The following is a 20346-nucleotide window of genomic DNA, read 5'->3' as shown; positions in this document are numbered from 1 at the left end:
TGCTTTGTCATTTAATCAAGGAGATGGGCTCTTAATTTTTTTCTAATTTTATGCTCACATTCCTCTACCAAAAAATGGCTTCTGGTTTAAAATATTGAAGAAGTTCAATCGTGTAAGCATTACTGCATAAATCATTTGTAACTAGGTCCTCTTGAATAGATCTAATTACCTTGAAATGAATCATTATAGATCCCTTTTCTATTTTAAGAATAAAAGTATGACACATTTTTATCTCTGGATTACTACTAACCAAACTAATATAATTGACAATAAATTGAAAATTGTAACATTTGCAGTACATGTGAATGATGATTGAACCCTTCTGTTGTAAGGATGTAACTATGGTGAATGATGAATTAACAAACAGGGGAGATAGGCATACTTTCTTGCTTGGATATGGTTATTTTGCTTTTGAACTTTTATTTTAAAATATAAAGATATTGGTTTTCTCTTTAAATTAAAGCTTTAATTCTTTCTCCATTTATCTGAGAGTATGTACTTTGATTGAGTGGTGCTCGGTTGACATTAATATTACATTATTGTTCTATATAGGATTTTCTTATTTCTTATATTTCAGTTTCTGTCATTTTTACTTTTATTATTTTAGTAATTATCTAAGAAGATTATATATATATATATATATATATATATATATATATATATATATATATATATATATATATATATATATATATATATATATATATATATATATATATATATATATATATATATATATATATATTGCACAGAGCTTGGCTCATTCAAAACTTGACTTTTTATAGCACACCTGATAAATTAATAAGTTATCTCTTTTCTTTTAGACAATGTTCAAATAATTTATATATATTTGGTTGCATGTTTGATACAGTTATTAATAACTTCCAGGTTTTGATGAGAGTGTTGAAATCAGTTACTTTCTTACCTTATAGTTTTTCTGAAATTAGAATTCAGTAGAAGTTCATGGTGATGGGTATTATAGCAGAAATACATTTTTAAAATCATATTAACAGCATTGAATGATAAGCACTCTTAACAAACAAATGTATATTTCATTTTGAAAAATCCTATATTATAATAATAACCAAATCTGCTAGATACATTTATGTTGTACTAGCAGTGTAATATAGATTTTAAAAATGTATTATATGTTATTTTAGGAGCATCAATATTAGGTTCTTCTGGATTGATCCTGCGCCATTCAGATAATGCTACAAACTGAGAAAGATGGATGGATCAAATAGGAAATGCAGTAAATTCAGTAGTTCCAATGTAATATAATACTTATGAAGCAATAAAAGTACTTAGCTTTAACGTGTTCATTTCCATTAGTCTGGTGTCATCTACAATTAAAATAAAACTACTCAAAATAAAGACACTTATGATTACTTGCAGCAATTGCTTTGACTAAATAGCAGAAAAAAGTAAAAAATACTCATTCTATTAAATAATATATAAATGGAGAAGTTGTTCTGGTCACCTAATTATTCCAGATTAATAGTTGCAAAACTAATATTTCGGGAGGGGGAAAGAAAGAAGAAACTTTCCCCTCCCCCCACAAAAGGGATTTACATTTTTCCTGAAGAATTGGTGGAATTAAACTGGACTGAGGAATTGGGGGGGGGGGGATTTTATTTTTTTAGAATTATGAAAAAAAATGACAAATTTTCTAGATATTGTAAACTTTTGTATCCAATGATACCTAATACCAATGCAACTACAAGTCTTTTCTGTACTGAATTATTCCAGTTGCTATGCTTACGACACATAGTCATAGATGGGTTCCAGCAGCCGCTACTGCTGGTTCGCTTAAAGATATGCCCTGCACACACTTGATGCACACACTTGATGCACACTGTGCTCACATGCACAATACAACAAAAAATTATCTGCACATGCGCAGAAGCACAAAACAAGATGGCAGCACCTATGGCCCCACGGGTTCGAGGGCATGGCAGGCCTGGGTGACTGACAGTTCCAGCAATCCAGGCCACCAAGCTACTACTGGTTCGGTCGAACCAGGCCAAACCAGTAGGAACCCACTTCTGTACATGGTCCTCTTAAAATAAGAGTTAGAATTAGTGTTCTTGGGAAGTGGGGAGTGATATTTTCATTTTCATAAGAGAATAGAAAAGAATTCATTTTTCTTTGCCTGATGTCTATATGGTTCACTCTTTATCTGTTTTCCTGCTTGCCTGAGTAGGACTCAGAGCACTAAGATAGCAGTGAAAAACAAGAAAATGGTTGCTTGATTCATGTAAGTCAAGGAAAGTTAGAAGGTGCACTTCGTTCCACTATGTTTGCTCTTCAGATTCAAAATATATCATAGCAAATTTAATAGTTTGGAAAGAAAGCATCAAATTTTTTGTTGAAAGATAAAGTGTTTATCTTTCAGTGTATTAATCTTATTTTAGTTCCATTAGTACTTTGTAAATTATAATTGGGTTTTTACTAACCAGTTATTTAATGGAGAAATCATACATGGATATATGTTCAACTATATTAATTTATCAGAAATCAAGATTTATATAAGCATGTTTTATGTTTCATAGCATCACTTTATATTATTAAATGGTGGGGTTTTTTTACTTTTTTTCCCAGGGTCAAAATTAAACAAGATTTCTTTCAAGATTAAAAATCTTTAGAAATGCTTAAATTCATATTCACAGGTCTATCAAAAAGTGCTTCCTACAGCTACCAGCCTCATGAAGTTTTGTTTTTAGAGAAAAATAACTTTCATTTCCAGAGAATGATTGGCAGTTTCAAACGCCATAAGGAAGTTTATTAAGATTTACAAATAAATAAATAAATAAATAAATACTATTTTCTCAAGTCCCATTCAAAACAGATGTAGATACAGTAGAATTATCCAAACATCCTGTTAACAACAAGACGGTAAGAAAGCAAATCTAAGCAAGAGTCATCTCTAGTTCAGTTTCTACCCTTATTGCAATAATCAACTTCAGCAAATAAAGTTTTTATCTGCAAATGTCTGTCAAAAATGATAAAGTAGGCAACGTAATTTTTTTTCCTGTATAAAATGAGGAAAGCATTGGATCAAATCTATCATAAATTTCTATAAGTGGGACAAGATGGAGAGATCAGTTTGACAAATGATGTTATGGTGCCAAAATTAGTTCAAACAAGGTATGGTTGTATTTAATACTAGTTGAGTAGAGTTGAGAATAAAAGTAGCAAATGGTGTACTTAATAGTCTTGCATATAAAATTTTAAATCAATAGATTTTAATAAAACTTTCTATTGTTAATAAAATCGTTATATACACAACAGTGTGAAATCTCAGCGGCCAGTTCTTTAGTTGGTATGGCATTCTTACACATCAAATTCTCCCAAGAACCTGGGATATTGTAATGTAGCAACGTAATATACAGTATGTATTCCAAGTAGTGTTATCTTTTGTAATCGAATGACAGAAATTTTGCCAGTACAGATTTTCTCAGTGCGATCAAAATTTCCATCTGTCAATTAAAAATTTTTTAATTGACATATGAAAATCTAATGCAGTAGAACCTCTGGACACGAATGCTTCTCACCACGACCAAATCGGATTCCAACCAAAACATTCACAATATTTTTGAATCTGGTCACGAACGCATACCTGGGTGGTGATCAAACAAGGCCATGACCAATTTTCCTTTCCACGCCATAGAGAAAGTCCTGATCTGCTGAACAAACTTATCTGCCATTCCACATGTTAAAAGTTACCCTTTAATCCCATTCATGCTGGCTTCTACCTTGTTATGTAAGATTAACTTTCTCCCCAGCCAGGCGGCCTCTCTTTTCCTCTCCTACCTCCCCAGGAGACCCATGTGACACTGCAGAAGTCTTGATTGCAGCTTTTTTGTGATTGTTGTTTTGCACGGATAGCGAGGGTTGGGAACAGAGCCAAGCAAGCTCTGCAGTTGGGAATTTTGGCAGCTTGGAAGTCAGGATCTTCACCCCCTCTCAGTCCTCCGGGGGCTGGCACTCGGCTTTGGAGTATGGAAGGAGGGCATGTGTTGGGCCGCTTCTTCTCACCATGGTTTCCTTGCAGAGAGGAAGGCAGGAGGAGCACTGCGCAAGCCAGCCAGCCCAGCCCAAGCTCTCCTGTCCAGGTTGTGAAAACCCTGGCCCCTAAGACGACGGAGAGGATGGCAGGAGGATCTATCAGTGTTATTAAAGGATTTTACATTTTACTATTTTACTATTCTATGGTATAATTAATTGTTTCTGTGCTTTAAAATCTTTTAAAAAACAATATTTGTATTTGTATTTATTATACTTGTATGCCGCCCTATTCCCGGGGGGACTCAGGGCGGCGAACAAACACATGGGGAAGGGGGCAATACAAAAACAAATGAGACAAACAGGATACTTACAATATTTATATATTGTTCGTAGGGGTCTAGGACGGATTGATCGTATTTACATACAGTCCAATGGGGAATTTAGGTTCGGGTCACAACCAAATCAGGTTGCCACCAAAGTTATGGAACGAATTATGGTCGTGACCACAGGTTCTATTTAGAGGTGGGTTGCTTCCGGTAGTAGCTGCAGTGGGAGGCTTCACCCACCCACCTGGATGCTTCTGTGCATGTGCAGAAGCGTCAATCATGAGTGCGCACAAGCGAACCGGTAGTAAAAAAAATTGGAAACGCACCACTGGTTCTACTGTATATGATATATAATTATTATTTCAGTATTTAGGATTTAGATGGATGACTTATATGTTATTCCATTGGTGACTATTTAATTTTTTTCTGCTTTGTGGGTTATATAGAATTTGCCCTGATAAGCACTTTTAATATATATTGATTATAATTCAATACCAACATACTTTTAATATATTGGGCCTAATATATGTCCTTCTGTATGGATGGCAGTTTTAAAAAGGGAGTGACACTTGAATAAAATTAATCAGATTATTATATCATGGGGTATGTTTTAAATGTATAGCCACTATTTCCAAGTTTGGATCAATCTAATCAGATAATAGTCAACACTCTTTGGTTTCATTTATTAGAGATTATTTGGTCATGTGTAAACTTTTTACTGGTTATTGTGCAGTATACTTGAATATTTTACTAATGGTTGAAGTAAAGGTACAATTTTTTTAATAGGAAAAAGATGGAGAACTGCTGTATACTAATTATAATTTCCAATCTTCAGATTTCTAATGCCTACAGAAATTTAGCCTTTTTAAACTGCGTGTGTGGATTCAAGTTTGTATGAACCTGTGTTGCTGTCTTTGTCTGTCTTCAGGATGGTGAAAAGCTTTCCATTGTGGATTTTGAAAACTCCCGTAAAAATAAAAAGAGATAATTGTATTAAGTTCTGTCAAAATTGTATTTAATAAGGATTAAGCTACCTAGATTCTTAAATTAATACAGAGAGCGTGTTAAACTCTACAACTACTTTCAACTATAATTTAAGCTAACAACATATAAAGCAATATACGCAATATAATCCAAACTGTGATTTTACATAACATAAAACAATAATTTTACTCCACTTACCTATAAGCCAAATTAATTACTCTAAAATAAAAAGCAGTAGCAAATAACAGCCTTAGAAAGCTCCATCCCCCAGGCCTTTTATTAGCATAATTTGTATTTCCTGAAGAAGAAGGGAAATTGGTAGAACTTCCTGGAAACAGTTCAGTAATTCCAAGGATCCTTGATGAAAAGGATATGTTTATAGTAGTTACAGTTCTAATTATTTTACAAGGCTTTTTTATTTAGATTCTTTTACACCTTTTCTGACTCTAGATTTTAACCATTATAGTGTATTTCTTTAATATGTTATTTTCCTGCAAAGCATGGCCTTGCCTTATTTATTGATGTAAAACATGTTTATTTATTTATTTATTTTTTAAAAAGCTGTATCACAAGATGCCTTAATAAACAGTTTTATTCTTAGCAACTGCAAGCTTTAAGGGATAAATCTTGTATTATATAACCAAATAATAGAATTCTCTTTATTCAGGTTATATCTGTCCTCAATAATAGGGACAGAATGTCTTTTTGAAAACCTCTTTTCCTTTTCCCTATACAAGCTAGGAGTAAGAATAGTGGGTCATTGAAAGGAGAATGCTCACTCATCCCAATGTCTGCTATGGCTGTCAAAAAGCATCATTTATAAATATGCTAGGAGTTTCTCCCATAGTATATCTCTAATTGCCCTATGTAGCCCTATATTTTACCCTTTGTAGTGTTTTAATTTTCCTATAAATTTGAAAATCTTTCTAACATTCAGGAGCTTATGAAGATTCAATCACCTGGCAATTTTCTGTGATCTTTGCCATTTTAGAATTGCAATATTTGGGACAGAATATTGTCTTGTAAAAATATATTTAAATAACTTTGGCTCCATCTTGATTGTATTGATTAAAATATGTATTTGGGAGAGCAGAAATATAAATCAGAATATCTAATGTGCCACAATAAAGACATTTGAAAATCTAATAATTTAAAATATTAGTATTTTTAACTTGCTTTAATTCCAGAAAAAGTAATTGTCATACTCTCATTGCACCTTTGTAATTAAACTTTTCATAAATATTTGTTTACATACACATACTTCCTTGCTTAGAACTAATATATGAATTCTGAATTTGAAAAATGACAATTTTAATTTTTTCATATTCTCTGAAAATACAATAATTCTAGTTTTATTACAAAACTATACATTATTTTTCAGCAAAGATGTCTAGAAAATTAAGCTTACCAACTGAACTGAAACCTGAGTTAGGTAAGTATTTGTTCAAAGCCTGTATTAATGGTGTTTATACTCTTTCAAAAGGCTATAAAATACACACTGTGTATTTTGAAATTTCACACATCTAAGTAGGGAAAATTTCCATTTATTTTTCATTGTTCAGTTCCAAGATTTGATGCAGTGCATGTTTACAATTTCTTTGCCCTCAACTTGGAACTACTTTTATGTTCCTCTTTAAAAGCCACGAAAATTTCACCCACAGAAATATAATTTTCTTCATAGTTTATTTTTTTATATCCATAACCTACAATATTACTTTCAATAGAAAACAAGAATATAAAGAAATTGTACATAATTTTCAGTTTGATATAAATAATACTAATAAGTAATTAGATGGAAAATGCAAATACAAATCTCACTTTAGCCATAAATTTGGTGGAGAGTATCAGCTTTTTCGGGTGATGTTATCCCCATGAGACATTAAATGTTATCCCCATGAGACATTAAAATAATGGAGATATATAATTCATGGTTAAATATACCCTGGCCCCACTGAAATTTATGTTAACATTTCTTTATTATGACATTTTATTATCTAGGATATATCAGTAATAAAGTGGAGTGAACTCACTTTAAAATCTGTTTGAATAACTTTATTCAAGCATTTTGCTACCTTAAATTACTTATGGACAACTCAACTAATCTCTTGAAATGTTGTTATTTTGCCCTTACTTTGTAAGTTCTTTTTAGAAAGTATTTTATCATGTAAAGCAAATAAAAATACATACCAACTTAGTGAAAAGAGGCTGAATTCATATTTTCAGTTTTATATAAAACACTCAATTTTTGTTTATGGTAAGATTTTGTATGGATACTTTCGTAATTCTTCATCTCTTTATCAATTATTTTATTTTATTTAAAAAGCAATAACAGTTTATAAAACACTATTCTAAAAACATGCTGACTGTATTGTAACAAAATATGCAAAACATTTTGATCTTAAGGACCAAGAATTCTTATAGTTCCAAAGATATAAGATCTGGGCAGTGAGTATAAACAGAAGTCTGTTTATGGTAACAGATTTTTTTTTTTTATTGGAAAAAGTGGAATTGGGATTGGGAGCAATCCAATTCTTATTCTGTCAGTCTCTTTAGAAAGCCTCAAAACCTTTTCTGGAAATTTTAGAAAGTTTCATAAAAAGATTTGTGGGATATACTGCAGTTTGTAGGTAAGAAAGAAATTTATAGAAGAGCCATATTGTACAAGGAACGGGTAGTATCTGTTTATGAGGCATTGGATTATTTTTACTTGGGTCAATCTATATCCAAAAAGTTTAACATGCTCTTCTGTTTTTCCATTCATTTTCACTATATTTTTAAAAAGTGAAATAAATAGTACTTTTCAGAGTGTAGAGTGATGAGTTTATCCAAGAAGAGCCTTAATTTTTCACTGAATATTTTGGTTTATTTTGAAACACACTAGAATTGCCCAATCAAATATTCCTTATACAGTTGAGAATATATTTATAGCTGTATCCAATTGTCTGCTCTCTATATTAAAATTACTGTTTTTAAAAATATTAAATTTACAACTTAGGTTAAGGCAGTAATAAATAGTATAATTAAATATTCACATCTGGAATATATTAATTCCCTATGCAAAGCTTACTCAATTGGCATATTGTGACCCCACAATATGTGTTGATATTGCATCTATTATATTGTATACATTGCATATATATAATATAGCTTTACTAGGGTAAACACCTTTTTATCCAGTATGTTCTCTAAAATTATCACAGTCTGCTTCCTACAGATTAAATTATAAATTTACAAGACAGGCTCTAAATCTTCAAAATGATATTGAAAAGATGGTGAACAAATAACTTGCTGCTTCCCTTCCAATAACTTCAAACAGATTTTTCACATGAATTCTTTTTAATTATGCTTCGGTACATCTACTATATTTTATCACTATCTTAATAGCCTTTACTATTCTGTAAACATATCTTTTCCAATCTTATCATCTTTAAAACCATATTCAGTAGGTTACGTGGTTGATTGTTGATACATGTTTCAGTGTCTGGGTTTTTATTTTCTTCTGGATAAACTATGCTTGTTTTGTTTTTTCTGTGCTGTTTCCAATAATTAAACATTCATATAATTATTTCCTTTTTGTATCACTAATCAAAATTACTGAATTTAGATTAAAAATACCATCATAATGATTGTTCAACAATAAAACTGGAATTCATAGTTTTATATTTGTGTGTGTGTATGTGTCAGAGACACAGATTTGAAAGAAGTTTTCCATTCCAGTGTGCTGCACCTAGTTTTCATCAAAATGAAATTGGCTGTGTATATTTGAAGTAGTACATCATGTATAATGTAACATTTATTTTTGAGAAAACTATCGTGGTGGCTAGTCTTCTGTTCAAAATATTACTGTGTAGTATGACCTAAGTAAACCATACATGTCCAGGTTCACTACTGGATCTACAGTTCATAGGGAGCTATAGTCAATTAACTGTCTAATGAGCATGTTTCTACATTTCCAAATATATAAATATATATTTTTATCAATTCTATGTACTTCAGGTATACAATTTAAAAATCTTAAGCGTACTCCTAAAAAGGTAATGTCAGATATGAACCTAACATTACTAGGTTGAGATTTTAGAGGTGGATATACTGTATGTAATATGTTCTGTAAAGTATGAAATAGAAACAACAATATTGTGTTGCAGTATGTTTAATTAATGCAAAATCTTTCAGATGTTAGAGACAATTCCTTCAGCCGATCCAGAAGTTCTAGTGTAACAAGCATTGATAAGGAATCCCGAGAAGCAATTTCAGCTCTCCACTTTTGTGAGACCTTCACTCGAAAAGCCGATACATCACCTTCACCTTGCTTGTGGGTTGGGACTACTTTAGGCACCGTTTTAGTCATTGCACTGAATTTACCGCCAGGAGGAGAACAAAGGCTGCTTCAACCAGTAATTGTTTCCCCCAGTGGTATGTATTTAACAAGAAACAATGAGCTAGCAAGACAATGATTTTACTATTATTGATAAGATACTGTATATTATTAACTCTTAGTTTATTCTGCAATAATCTGCAGAGAAGTGTCTGTATTTTTTTTTTTTTTAGAAAAATTTGAGAGGGGAAATATAAACTTTGGCTGATTGTTTTTGATCAGTATGCATTTAATTAGAAAAGGGAAATTTATCATAAATGTCTCTTAATGTAATCTTTTTAATAAAGATTTCACCAGCTTGGTTTTGGAATGTACATATTTACTTTAAATTTGGACTTTAAATATTTTTTTAAAAATAAAATCTTAAAAGTAAAAGAAGTCAACAAACCATAAAAGCCTTTTAAATAAAAATATGAAATCAGTGTAAAATTTCACTGTAAAACACATTAAGAAGAAAAAATTAGGAAAGGAAAGACATTCTAATGATGCTGTGTGTAATCTCTTCTTCTTGAGAGATTGTTACTACTGACAAAGGTCACTGTCATTTCACACACAGGAGCAGCAATACTCCAGCATGACACCAATCCTTTGTTGGTCTATTAAGCCTCTGGCTACCTATTTCCCCCTAATCATATGCCCCTTTGGCTGCTGTGCAAAGCAGTAGCAGTGGCAGAGGCTAAAATAGAGACTCGGGGCCTTCAACTGTCTCAGCCGGCTGCTACTGCCCCAGCACAACCACTGCCACTAAGAAATGCCATTTCATGCCTGTTTTTCAAACTTCTATCAAGGAAATCTACCGGCCTCCTAAGAGATTCTATATTTCAGATTTTAGAAAGCTTTAACTAACCTTTAAACATATATATGAGCAGTATAATTTCATTTTTTAATGTGTGCCAGTATGTTTACAGAAAAAAGTGACAACAAAGGTTACCTATCTTATCAAAGTTTCCTTTAACAAGAAGTGAAAACTGATTAGAAATTCATTTTTGTGTTTATGAATAGCTGTCCAGGTTTCTAATAGTTTTGCAGTTTAATAATTATTTAAAATACTTTTAATTCAGAAAGTTTCTGTTTCAAGTGTTATGTCTGACATGCATGTAGTCTATTATGAATAGAATAGATATCACAGTATTTTACAGATAAAGTATCTACTAAAACATAAAGAAAATACCCTTGAGCTATGCACAGCACTGAGAAATATCACTATTTTCTTCATCTTAGGAACTATTCTGAGACTTAAAGGAGCAGTCTTAAGAATGGCTTTTCTGGACACAACAGGATCAATAGTTCCACCTGCATATGAACCCTGGAGAGAACACAATGTTCCTGAAGACAAGGATGAAAAGGATAAATTGAAAAAACGTCGGCCTGTCTCAGTATCTCCATCCTCTTCTCAGGAAATGATTGAAAACCAATATGCAGTGATATGCTCCGAAAAGCAAGCAAAAGTTATATCACTGCCCTCACAGAACTGTACTTATAAGCAAAATATAACAGAGACTTCATTTGTCCTTCGCGGAGATATAGTGGCACTCAGTAACAGTATCTGTCTTGCTTGTTTCTGTGCCAATGGACATATAATGACTTTTAGGTAAGGTGTTAATGGCTAAAAGGAGAAAGTGTATCTGTTCTCTTGGAAATAAATTACAAAATAAAAATATGAAGGGACAAATTAATATGGTTACATAGATATCTAAATCTGTCCCTAGATGGGATCGATTCCCTAGAATCTGTTTTACTTCAGTTTTTTTTTTCTTATGTTGCCTTAGAAATAATTCTTTTTTATAATGCCCCGTGTGTTGTCTGTAGATAAGCAAGGGAGCAAATCATACTTTGGTTCCCTTTCTTGTGCATGCAGGCAGACAGATGCCTTAGTCCTTCATTTTACATTCTGGTTAATTTGATAATAAAACTATACTTTGCTCACTTGGGTGATATGGTTTGAATTTTTAAAATTACATAATATTTTTGAATTTTTCTTTTTGCTGTTTTCATTTTGAGGAGTGGGTTTCTTGATTTAATCTGAACTATTTAAAATTAAAGTTAAAAACTGTGTCATGACGTAGAACTGTTATAACAGTGATTTAAAATCTAAGTCTCCCCCCCCCTCCAATTGGGGTTTATAACTGTTTGCTTTGCACTTCCATATGGTACAGGTTATGACAAAGCCTCAGCAAAAAGTTAATTGGGACCCTAGGCCTAAAAGAATACCAGAAAGCCTCTGCTGTCCAGTGCTCACCCAAATAAGCATTCTGTGTGCGTGCCAACCAGATGTGTCCAGAAACTCACAAGCAAAACATCAGAATAATGCTTCTTTTTCATTTGTTCCCCACTAAGAGTGTTATTTATAATTCAGGAAATAATAGTTTTATTTAATAGTTTTATTTCTATATACCCTTTAAAAAGCATTTAAATTGATAATTATCAACTCATTGTAGAATAGGAAATACTATTAACTATGCATTACATTAAAAACTTTTAATTAGTTTGGGATATATTGTCTTTATCTTGAGATCTGAAAGAAAAACTAAAACATTTCTCTCCTCATTTCATATACCAAATCATTATTTTACCCATCTCTATAATGCTTCTGATCAAAAGCACCAAACTTTGTAGTTCTTTCTTATGGGGAAGATGTTCTGATATTATGACTTAAGCAATAATATTTTAAAACAACCTAGGGAAGAATGGCACAGTTAGGTTTAGGGTTATACTGTTGAATAACTGCTAAAAAATTATATCAGCGTATATTTTCAAACATTCTTTTTTTTTGGTAATTTAATATATTTGTACATTTAGTAAGTTGCTAAACGTCTAATATCAGTCCTCCATAAACATTTTGATTTATTTGTTCTAGTCTTCAGAATTAGAATGGTGTCTAATTGATTCCTTCTGCTGACAACTTTCTTCAGATTGTGTAGCAGAAATTTTCTGGGTAGGAACTCTCAGGAGCAAGGGCTAGATTGCAATATGTGTGTGTGTGTGTGTGTGTGTATTAGTATTGCTAATAGAAGTTAGAACAGCTTTGTATTTCCAAGCAAGAATAACATAATTTTCTGTGACATTAATGATAAAGTTGTTTGTGCTTTTCTATTGTATCATATTAGAAGCTTCTGTTAATATATTTTAATTGGGTGTTCCATCCTTGAAGAAATTAAAGGGAGTAGGTTATGAATTAGAAGCATCACATGGAAGTTTTCTGAAGTGATCAGAATCCCCCCCCCCCATCAAAAAAAAGCCTGGGATTTTAGTGTTTGGTTATTTAGATTATCAATACAATAATTGAGAATTCTGATATTTAATTTACTGAAGTTGCATCTGATAAGTGGAAAAGTCCAAAGAATTACAGTACATATTTATAGTCATATTCATTCTTGCAGATCATTACGCATATGCTCCCAAATTCTATTTAAACAATTGTACTGGAAATTTTCTTTACTATTTCCATATATCTGATGCAATTATCTAACATCAAAAGATTTAACATGGATAAACAGTTGAATTGTTTTATGCACACAGTCACATGGACCCCTTGTTAAACACGTTGAAACCTGTTTAGGCAGAATTTTGTATGGAGTTCGGCTATGGAGTCAACAATGTATGACTTTTTAAAAGAAAATGAGACCATAAAATGTATTATGCTATAAAGCTTTATTAAAGAAGACTAGAATAAGATACTGTGATTTATTTTAACAAATTTTAATTCTATTCTTTCAAGTTTGCCAAGTTTAAGGCCGCTATTGGACGTATATTACTTACCACTTACCAACATGAGGATAGCCAGAACATTTTGCTTCACCAACAATGGGCAGGCATTATATCTTGTCTCACCTACAGAAATCCAGAGAATTACTTATAGCCAAGAAACATGTGAAAACCTGCAGGTAATTTTTAAATGTATTGTTATTGAAAAGCATTTATTGAAGAATGTGTTATTTATTTACAAATTATAGCTGTGCAGTGTATGTTTTCTCTTCCATCTCAGCATACATTTTTTTAGCATGCATATTTTATATGCATCTTAAAGTTTCAGTTTAATGTATTCAAATGAATGGATCCAAGTGTAACATTATACCGGGTATTTTTCCTTCAGAAGAAAGTAAATCAAATCCTGTTACCTACACCCTATAATAGTTGGGGATGAGCACAAGATGAAACCATTATTCTCAAATTATGGACTCTGATCAAATTGATGGGTTGCCAATTGGTGGCAGATTTGCCCATGCAAAGATGGTCTCTGAAAATTTGACCCAGCATGACCAGGTTCTTGCAAAACACCTGCTTTGTGCATGGAAACGTGATGTCCAAGGAACATTGGCACATCCACACATTCCTTCCCGAACCCTCAAGGGGGTTGAAAACTGCACTGCTCTTTTGTGAGGAATGGTTGGCTAGTACACCTCAGTGAGGTGGGAAAAGAAGGATCTTCATCTTTTTCCACTTCGCAAACTGTAGATATATAAAATGCACAATCTGGCAGACTTGGAGAAATGTACAACTTGGATATAGGCATTCTGGCATTGTGCTACAAAGCAAAGGCACATGCAGTTGCTGTGCAAGTCTACTAAATTGGAAACTGGGAAGCAGGATGTGAGGAAGACATATATAAAGCCTTATAGCATGTTGTTTATTTATTTATTTAATGTATTTGCTGCCCATTTCATTTCTTACAACCATAATTGAGTCCCAAATTTCTGTTAAGCAAGACATTTGTTAAATTAGTTTTGCCCCATTTTAGAACCTTTCTTGTCACAGTTTAAATGAATCATCTATAGTTGTTAAATTAGTAACAAAGTTGCCAAATGAATCTGGCTTCCTGACTGACTTTGCTTGTCAGAAAGTCACAAAAGGTGATCACATGACCCTGAGACACTGCAACCATATCATAAATATGAACCCATTGCCAAGCATCTGAATTTCTTTCACATGACCATGGGGATACTACAATGGTCGTAAGTGAAAATTGCAATAGCATTTAGCATTATATACCTCTTCATAGTGCTTTACCCCCCCCCCCCAAAGTGGTTTACAGAGCCAGCTTATTGCCCCAACAATTTGGGTTCTCATTTTACCGACCTCAGAAGGATAGAAAGTCAACCTTGAGCTGGTCAGGATCACCTGGCACTGAGTTAGCCAGCAACACTGCATTCTAACCACTGTCCCAACATGCCTCTAAGTCACTTTTTTCATGCCATTGTAACTTTGAACTGTCACTAAATGAACTGTTGTAAGTTGAGGACAAGCTGTACTAGGTGTCTAGGGCTGCATGCAACCCATGGGCCAAAGGTAAGATATGCCGGCTTTATAGTGTAGTATTTCTAGGATGAATGGGAAGGAGGGGTTTGCTCAAGAAAATCAGAGGTGGTGAGGAAGTCTGATCTGCAGAGTCCTCAAAGGACTTCCTTTTCCTTAGTTCCTCCTAGTTCATGATCATAGGAACAAATGGTGCATGAACAACTTTGCTAGCGTTCATCACGATCACTTTGATGGAAGCAATTCATATAAAATGCACAAGGGACAGAGAATTGGTATGATGGTTCCTTGCAGCTAGTGGATACTTTTCTTCCTTCTTGGGCACCAAAGGGCCTGCTGCTTGCATTGGAAGGCTCACCCTAGATATTATTTAATATTTTTGTATTTCACAGCCTCCAACTTTGTGGAGTAATACAAAGATTTGGGCACAGAACTTGTGTCTCTCCAAGTGATGCCATTATAGTGATGTAGCTTTGTCTGCAAGTCATTGCCATGACAATAATTTCACAAAGGAAGACTTTGCCAGAATTCTGGGCTAGTGTGCTATCAGAACTTACTCCTATTTCTGCCTGAATAAACCAGACTGCTTTATCAGGAAAAACAGAACCAAGTTTTGTCGGTGATCTGAAATTTATACACAGACCATCAGGATTGCACAGAAGAAGAAGAAAACAGGCTCTTATAAAAAAAATTTGGCTCACTAATCAGAACTGGATTATTGCAGAATCTGGTCCTACTCTTCCTTTACAGGCCAGCAACAGGATCAAATTTTAACATATTTAAAATACTGTAAATGTAGAAACATTTGAAGAGAGACCCTAAAATTGGGAGACATAGCCACAGGATATTAGCCTTCCTTTTGCTTTTAATAAAATCCAAGAAGAAATTTCTGATATGCTTTAAAATGATTTTTATTTAAAGGAAATGTTGGGTGAGCTCTTCACACCTGTAGAAACACCAGAAGCACCAAACAGAGGGTTCTTCAAAGGTCTCTTTGGAGGTGGTGCGCAATCACTTGACAGGGAAGAACTCTGTGAGTTGATTTCATCATTTTTCTTTAAAACAAATATATCATATGAGGGGAATAGAAAATTAAACACAATTTATCAGTCCAACATAAACTGAAAGTATGGAAAGAAATTGAAGTAATAGAAACTACTGAAATATACTGTTTATTTCCTCATACAAGTTGCTTCATTTATAAAAGGATGGGGTTGGTTCTGTTTAATATATAATTCATACAGTTGTATCAATACTTAAAAGTGTCCGTAATTTTAAAAAATGGGATAGAGTCTTTGTTAAAACACTTTTTTAGTTCCATCCAGACAGAAAACTGAAAAAAGGCATTTCTAGTTTCCGTGGGATGCACTAAAGTCCAACTACACATGTGGGAGCAAGTATCCTGTAAACATTCCTCCTAGAATAGATACAAATAAATGGATTTATATCTTTTCTTATAGATTATTGTTCATTAATATATTTTCCATTTTCTGTGTTAAACAGAATACATAGTTTGTTGCATGTAAAAAATACCATTAAAAGAATTCAAATGCAAAGTTTAAATAGGTACTCAAAAAACAGAAATTAATATCTCTGCAAGTACTTACCTATTAGAAAGACATTGGATTTTTTTCTGAATATAAATGCAAAATATTTATTAATCTCCAACAAGTGAAAGCAGTTCAAGATACAAAAATGATGTATAACTATATAAAGATAATAATGATAATAGCTGGGAATTGTAACCAGGTCTACAGCTCGACCAAAATTAGGTTGGGGGGCAGGAGGGGGGTTAAAAGCACAATGAAAAGTATACTTTTCTGTTATATCACTTTTTTTTTACTAAAAAGGAGGAGAAAAATTAAATATGTATATTGAAAAAGAATTATAAATACCAAAAACATAAAAGGGAGCTTGCTCAGAAGCTGAAATACACCAAGTAAATGAGATGAAGGGTGGGAAGTAGAGGAAAAGGGTAAGGGAAGAAGGCAGGGATAGGAGAGAGGGCAAGGGGGGGGGAGGAGGAGAGAAATGAATGGTAAGGGAAGGGAAGAGAAGGAGAGAGGAAGGGGAAGTTGAGAAGAGAAGGATGACAGAAGGAAGAAAGGAGTTAGGGAGGGAGAGGAGAGAGGGAGAAGAAAGTGACGGACAAAATACAAATATGGTGTATGGAGAGCAGAAGAGCCAATAATTGGTTTTTGGGAGTTGTTGGTAAGATGAATTGATGTAAACATTTCATAATACAATGTGTTGTTGGTTATGTAATAGTATACATGTGATTATACTGTATGTTATGAAAATGGAAAAATAAAGAACTTTAATTAAAAAAAGATACAGAAATATCAAAATCTTACCAATAGGAATTTACAAAGTTTAGAGAAGATTATACTAGAAATTGAGGCACTGAAACGTATTGATGTTATATTTAAGCAAAATATTACAAATTACTGTGAGTCAGAACTATGCTGACACACATTGCAATCCACTTTTGTCATGTATATTCAGTGACTTTTTAAAATCTTCCAATGCATATAATATTATTAAAATATAATAATACTGATCTCTCTTTTATTGGTAATAAAATAATGGCAAACCATTAGTAGTTTTACTGAATACTTTTCAGTTTCTGACTCATAAAGACAAAGACAAAGGTGGTTGAAATAATACCTTTCGTTGTTACAACTTCCCTCCTTTTCTTTCCTTCTCTTTTGTTTTATATTTAGAAACAATGCTGCAGCATAATGTAAAACAGTGTTTTTCAAATTTAGCAACTTTAAAATGCTGTTGAAATCCATACATTTTAACTTCATGAAGTGAAGAACATGATATAAAACATAAAGGACTGTTGAGGAGCCAAACCAATCTACACAAGTAAAAGCCACATCAAGGGCTTTAACTAACACTCCAATCCCCATGCCTGGAACACATCTGGGTCTTAAGAACTTTCTGAAAAGCCAGCAAATTAAAGACAATCTAATTTGGGGGGCAAGGGTGCTCCAAAGGGCAAACTGAGTAACAGAAAAGGCTTACTTTGTAGTTTACTACTTCATTATGAATTGGATAAGGAACATACAATTCATAGGTGTATTAACTTCCTCTAAGTAATTTCAAATAACATTTTTAAAATAATGTATATAGTTAAATAGGGATAAGATATTGGCTATATATTGCTGTTAGAATTATTGAATAATTTTAAACACATAATTTTCATTTGGTTTTATCATAAAGTATATGGTTTCATGTCTCCTAATGTGTAATTTTGATTACGAGTAGTAAGTTCTCCTCTGAAAGGAATGCAAACATAATTTGTTTTTTTTCTTGATATGGTCAGTTGGTGAATCCACAGCTGGAAAGGCATCAAGAAGCCTTGCCCAGCATATACCAGGTTCTGGTGGTATTGAAGGAGTCAAAGGAGCAGCATCAGGAATAGTTTGTGAGTTGGCACGAGCCAGAATAGCATTGGATGAAAGAGGGCAAAAATTGGGAGAGCTGGAAGAACGAACAACAGCCATGTTAACTAGTGCTGATTCTTTCTCAAAGCATGCACATGAGGTATGTCCTTCCCCGGTATCAGTTGCCTTTTTTACAAGAAGGCCAATTCTTTTGGTTTATTCTTTCCAGTTTGAATAGAGCACCATGAAAACTAGTTCATTGTGGATATTCTGGGGAAGGAATGTGAATATTCCCATTATGTCAGCAGTTATGATCAAATGGTCTTTCCTGGTCATCTTTATTGAAATTAATTGATTGATATAGGCAGAAACTAAGAAAATGAATTCATGCAATTTATATTTGGGAGGTTCATTTTTTTCTATACCACTTTAACTATTTATCTATTCAATTATTTATTCACTCATTAATAATGTCATTAATAATAGATACTTTGTAGTCTTTAGAATAAATGGTATTGGGTATTCTCTCAGATGCATTATTATATATTCTGTTCCTTTGTTTTGCTTTTAGATGATGTTGAAATGCAAGGATAAAAAATGGTACCAGTTCTGACAGCACATTCTCAAATACATCTCTATAACTTTACCTTGAAGAAAAATCTTTTCATTAACTTCTGCAGGACCAGCAAAGCTGGAAGGGTGTCAGCCAATGGGTACAGATGTTTCCTAGCACAAATTATGCACTGGTTTACCTCAGTTGTACAGCTTTAACTGAGGATCATTGTATTTAAAACTGACACCCACATCATGAGGGTGTGTTTGCGCATCTGCGCATGTATGTGTGTTATCTGTGGGCTGACTAGAAGCTTGAGAACAGAATTGATGGCAAAGAGAACACACGGACAAAAATAGAAAATTTGGAATCAAAAGAGCAGGGGCAATGCAGGATCTATCCTGTGTTAATATTTCACATGCCAAAAGTTTTGTGCTATTGTTGTTGCTGCCAGTGTTTCATCCTCCTCCAGGAGGTGCAATAAATCAGGGGTCCAAGAGCTAGAATAAAGTTCATTTTATGGGACTATTAACTGATCTACACCTTTCCTCCTTAAAAGCACATTCATAAAGCTGTCTGAAAATGACTTATTCTGCTACCATTTCTCTGCTCTGATAAACTGGAAATACAGAAGTTCCATCTTGAATCTACACATAGTTCAAATGCAGTCACATAATCTCTTCTTGGACCCCTGATCTAATAGTATTGTCTTTGCATCTTTATATTGTTGCTGCATTGGGACTTCATAATAAACCATGGCATGCTTTTGCTTCAGTTTTTGTTTAACTATGGCTTTGTTCATATTCAACAAGATTACTTTTAATGCCTGTGACTTACTGGTCTGAAATAAGCCATCTTCATAATCCAGTTTGAAGCTAGCTTGTTTCAATAAACTTTAGGAAAGATTGACCACATATGACCATATAGCGTTAAACTGCTGTTAATCAGATGTGAAAGCTTCCAATTTGTATGGCCATATCTGAGAAGCAGAAGAAAGAAACATATAAGCTCAAGGTTTGCTGTCGCTCATTTCTCTCATAAAAATCCATGTTTTTTGTGATGTCCACATGCAGCCAGCATCAAGTAAAAAAATAAGATGATAAGTTATTTTGCATCATAAAAACACAAGTGATTGACCTGCACATCATGCTAAAAGTTTTCATTTATGTTATGGCTGTCTAATGTGAAACGTAAAAATATCTCTTGCAATGATACATATTTGTCATCTTTACATACATACATACATACATACATACATACATACATACATACATACATACATACATACATATATATATATATATATATATATATATATATATATATATAATTTTCCTGCCAATATAGCTGGATCAATTTAAAAATTTTTACATGGATACAAATTTAATTCATGTTGTAAAACTTACTTTGTGTGTTTAACAGAATGTATTTGTGTAAGAATTTAAATATCAGGTA

The 20346-nt window shown here is 33.0% G+C and overlaps 1 protein-coding gene across 4 annotated transcripts in view; it reads left to right on the top strand.

Annotated features, from left to right (window-relative positions):
* Positions 1-19665, top strand: part of STXBP5 (syntaxin binding protein 5) — a 150668-nt gene extending 131003 nt beyond the window's left edge. For 3 of the 4 annotated variants that reach the window (XM_014073880.2, XM_087718318.1, XM_087718317.1), the window contains 7 exons: positions 6700-6750; positions 9492-9731; positions 10915-11284; positions 13412-13577; positions 15868-15979; positions 18278-18498; positions 18910-19665. In XM_014073880.2, the coding sequence (XP_013929355.1) occupies positions 6700-6750; positions 9492-9731; positions 10915-11284; positions 13412-13577; positions 15868-15979; positions 18278-18498; positions 18910-18951 (1202 nt within the window). In that variant the 3' untranslated portion in view covers positions 18952-19665. The remainder of the gene's footprint in view (positions 1-6699; positions 6751-9491; positions 9732-10914; positions 11285-13411; positions 13578-15867; positions 15980-18277; positions 18499-18909) is intronic. The other variant, XM_014073881.2, reaches the window with a different exon arrangement.
* Positions 19666-20346: the final 681 nt, after the last annotated feature.

Source organism: Thamnophis sirtalis, unplaced genomic scaffold (genome assembly GCF_051295495.1).
Source record: "Thamnophis sirtalis isolate CommonGarterSnake01/CBP01778 unplaced genomic scaffold, rThaSir2_p1.2 scaffold_6, whole genome shotgun sequence".
NCBI classification, from domain to species: domain Eukaryota; kingdom Metazoa; phylum Chordata; class Lepidosauria; order Squamata; family Natricidae; genus Thamnophis; species Thamnophis sirtalis.
This window is presented reverse-complemented; position numbering and strand designations above follow the sequence as displayed.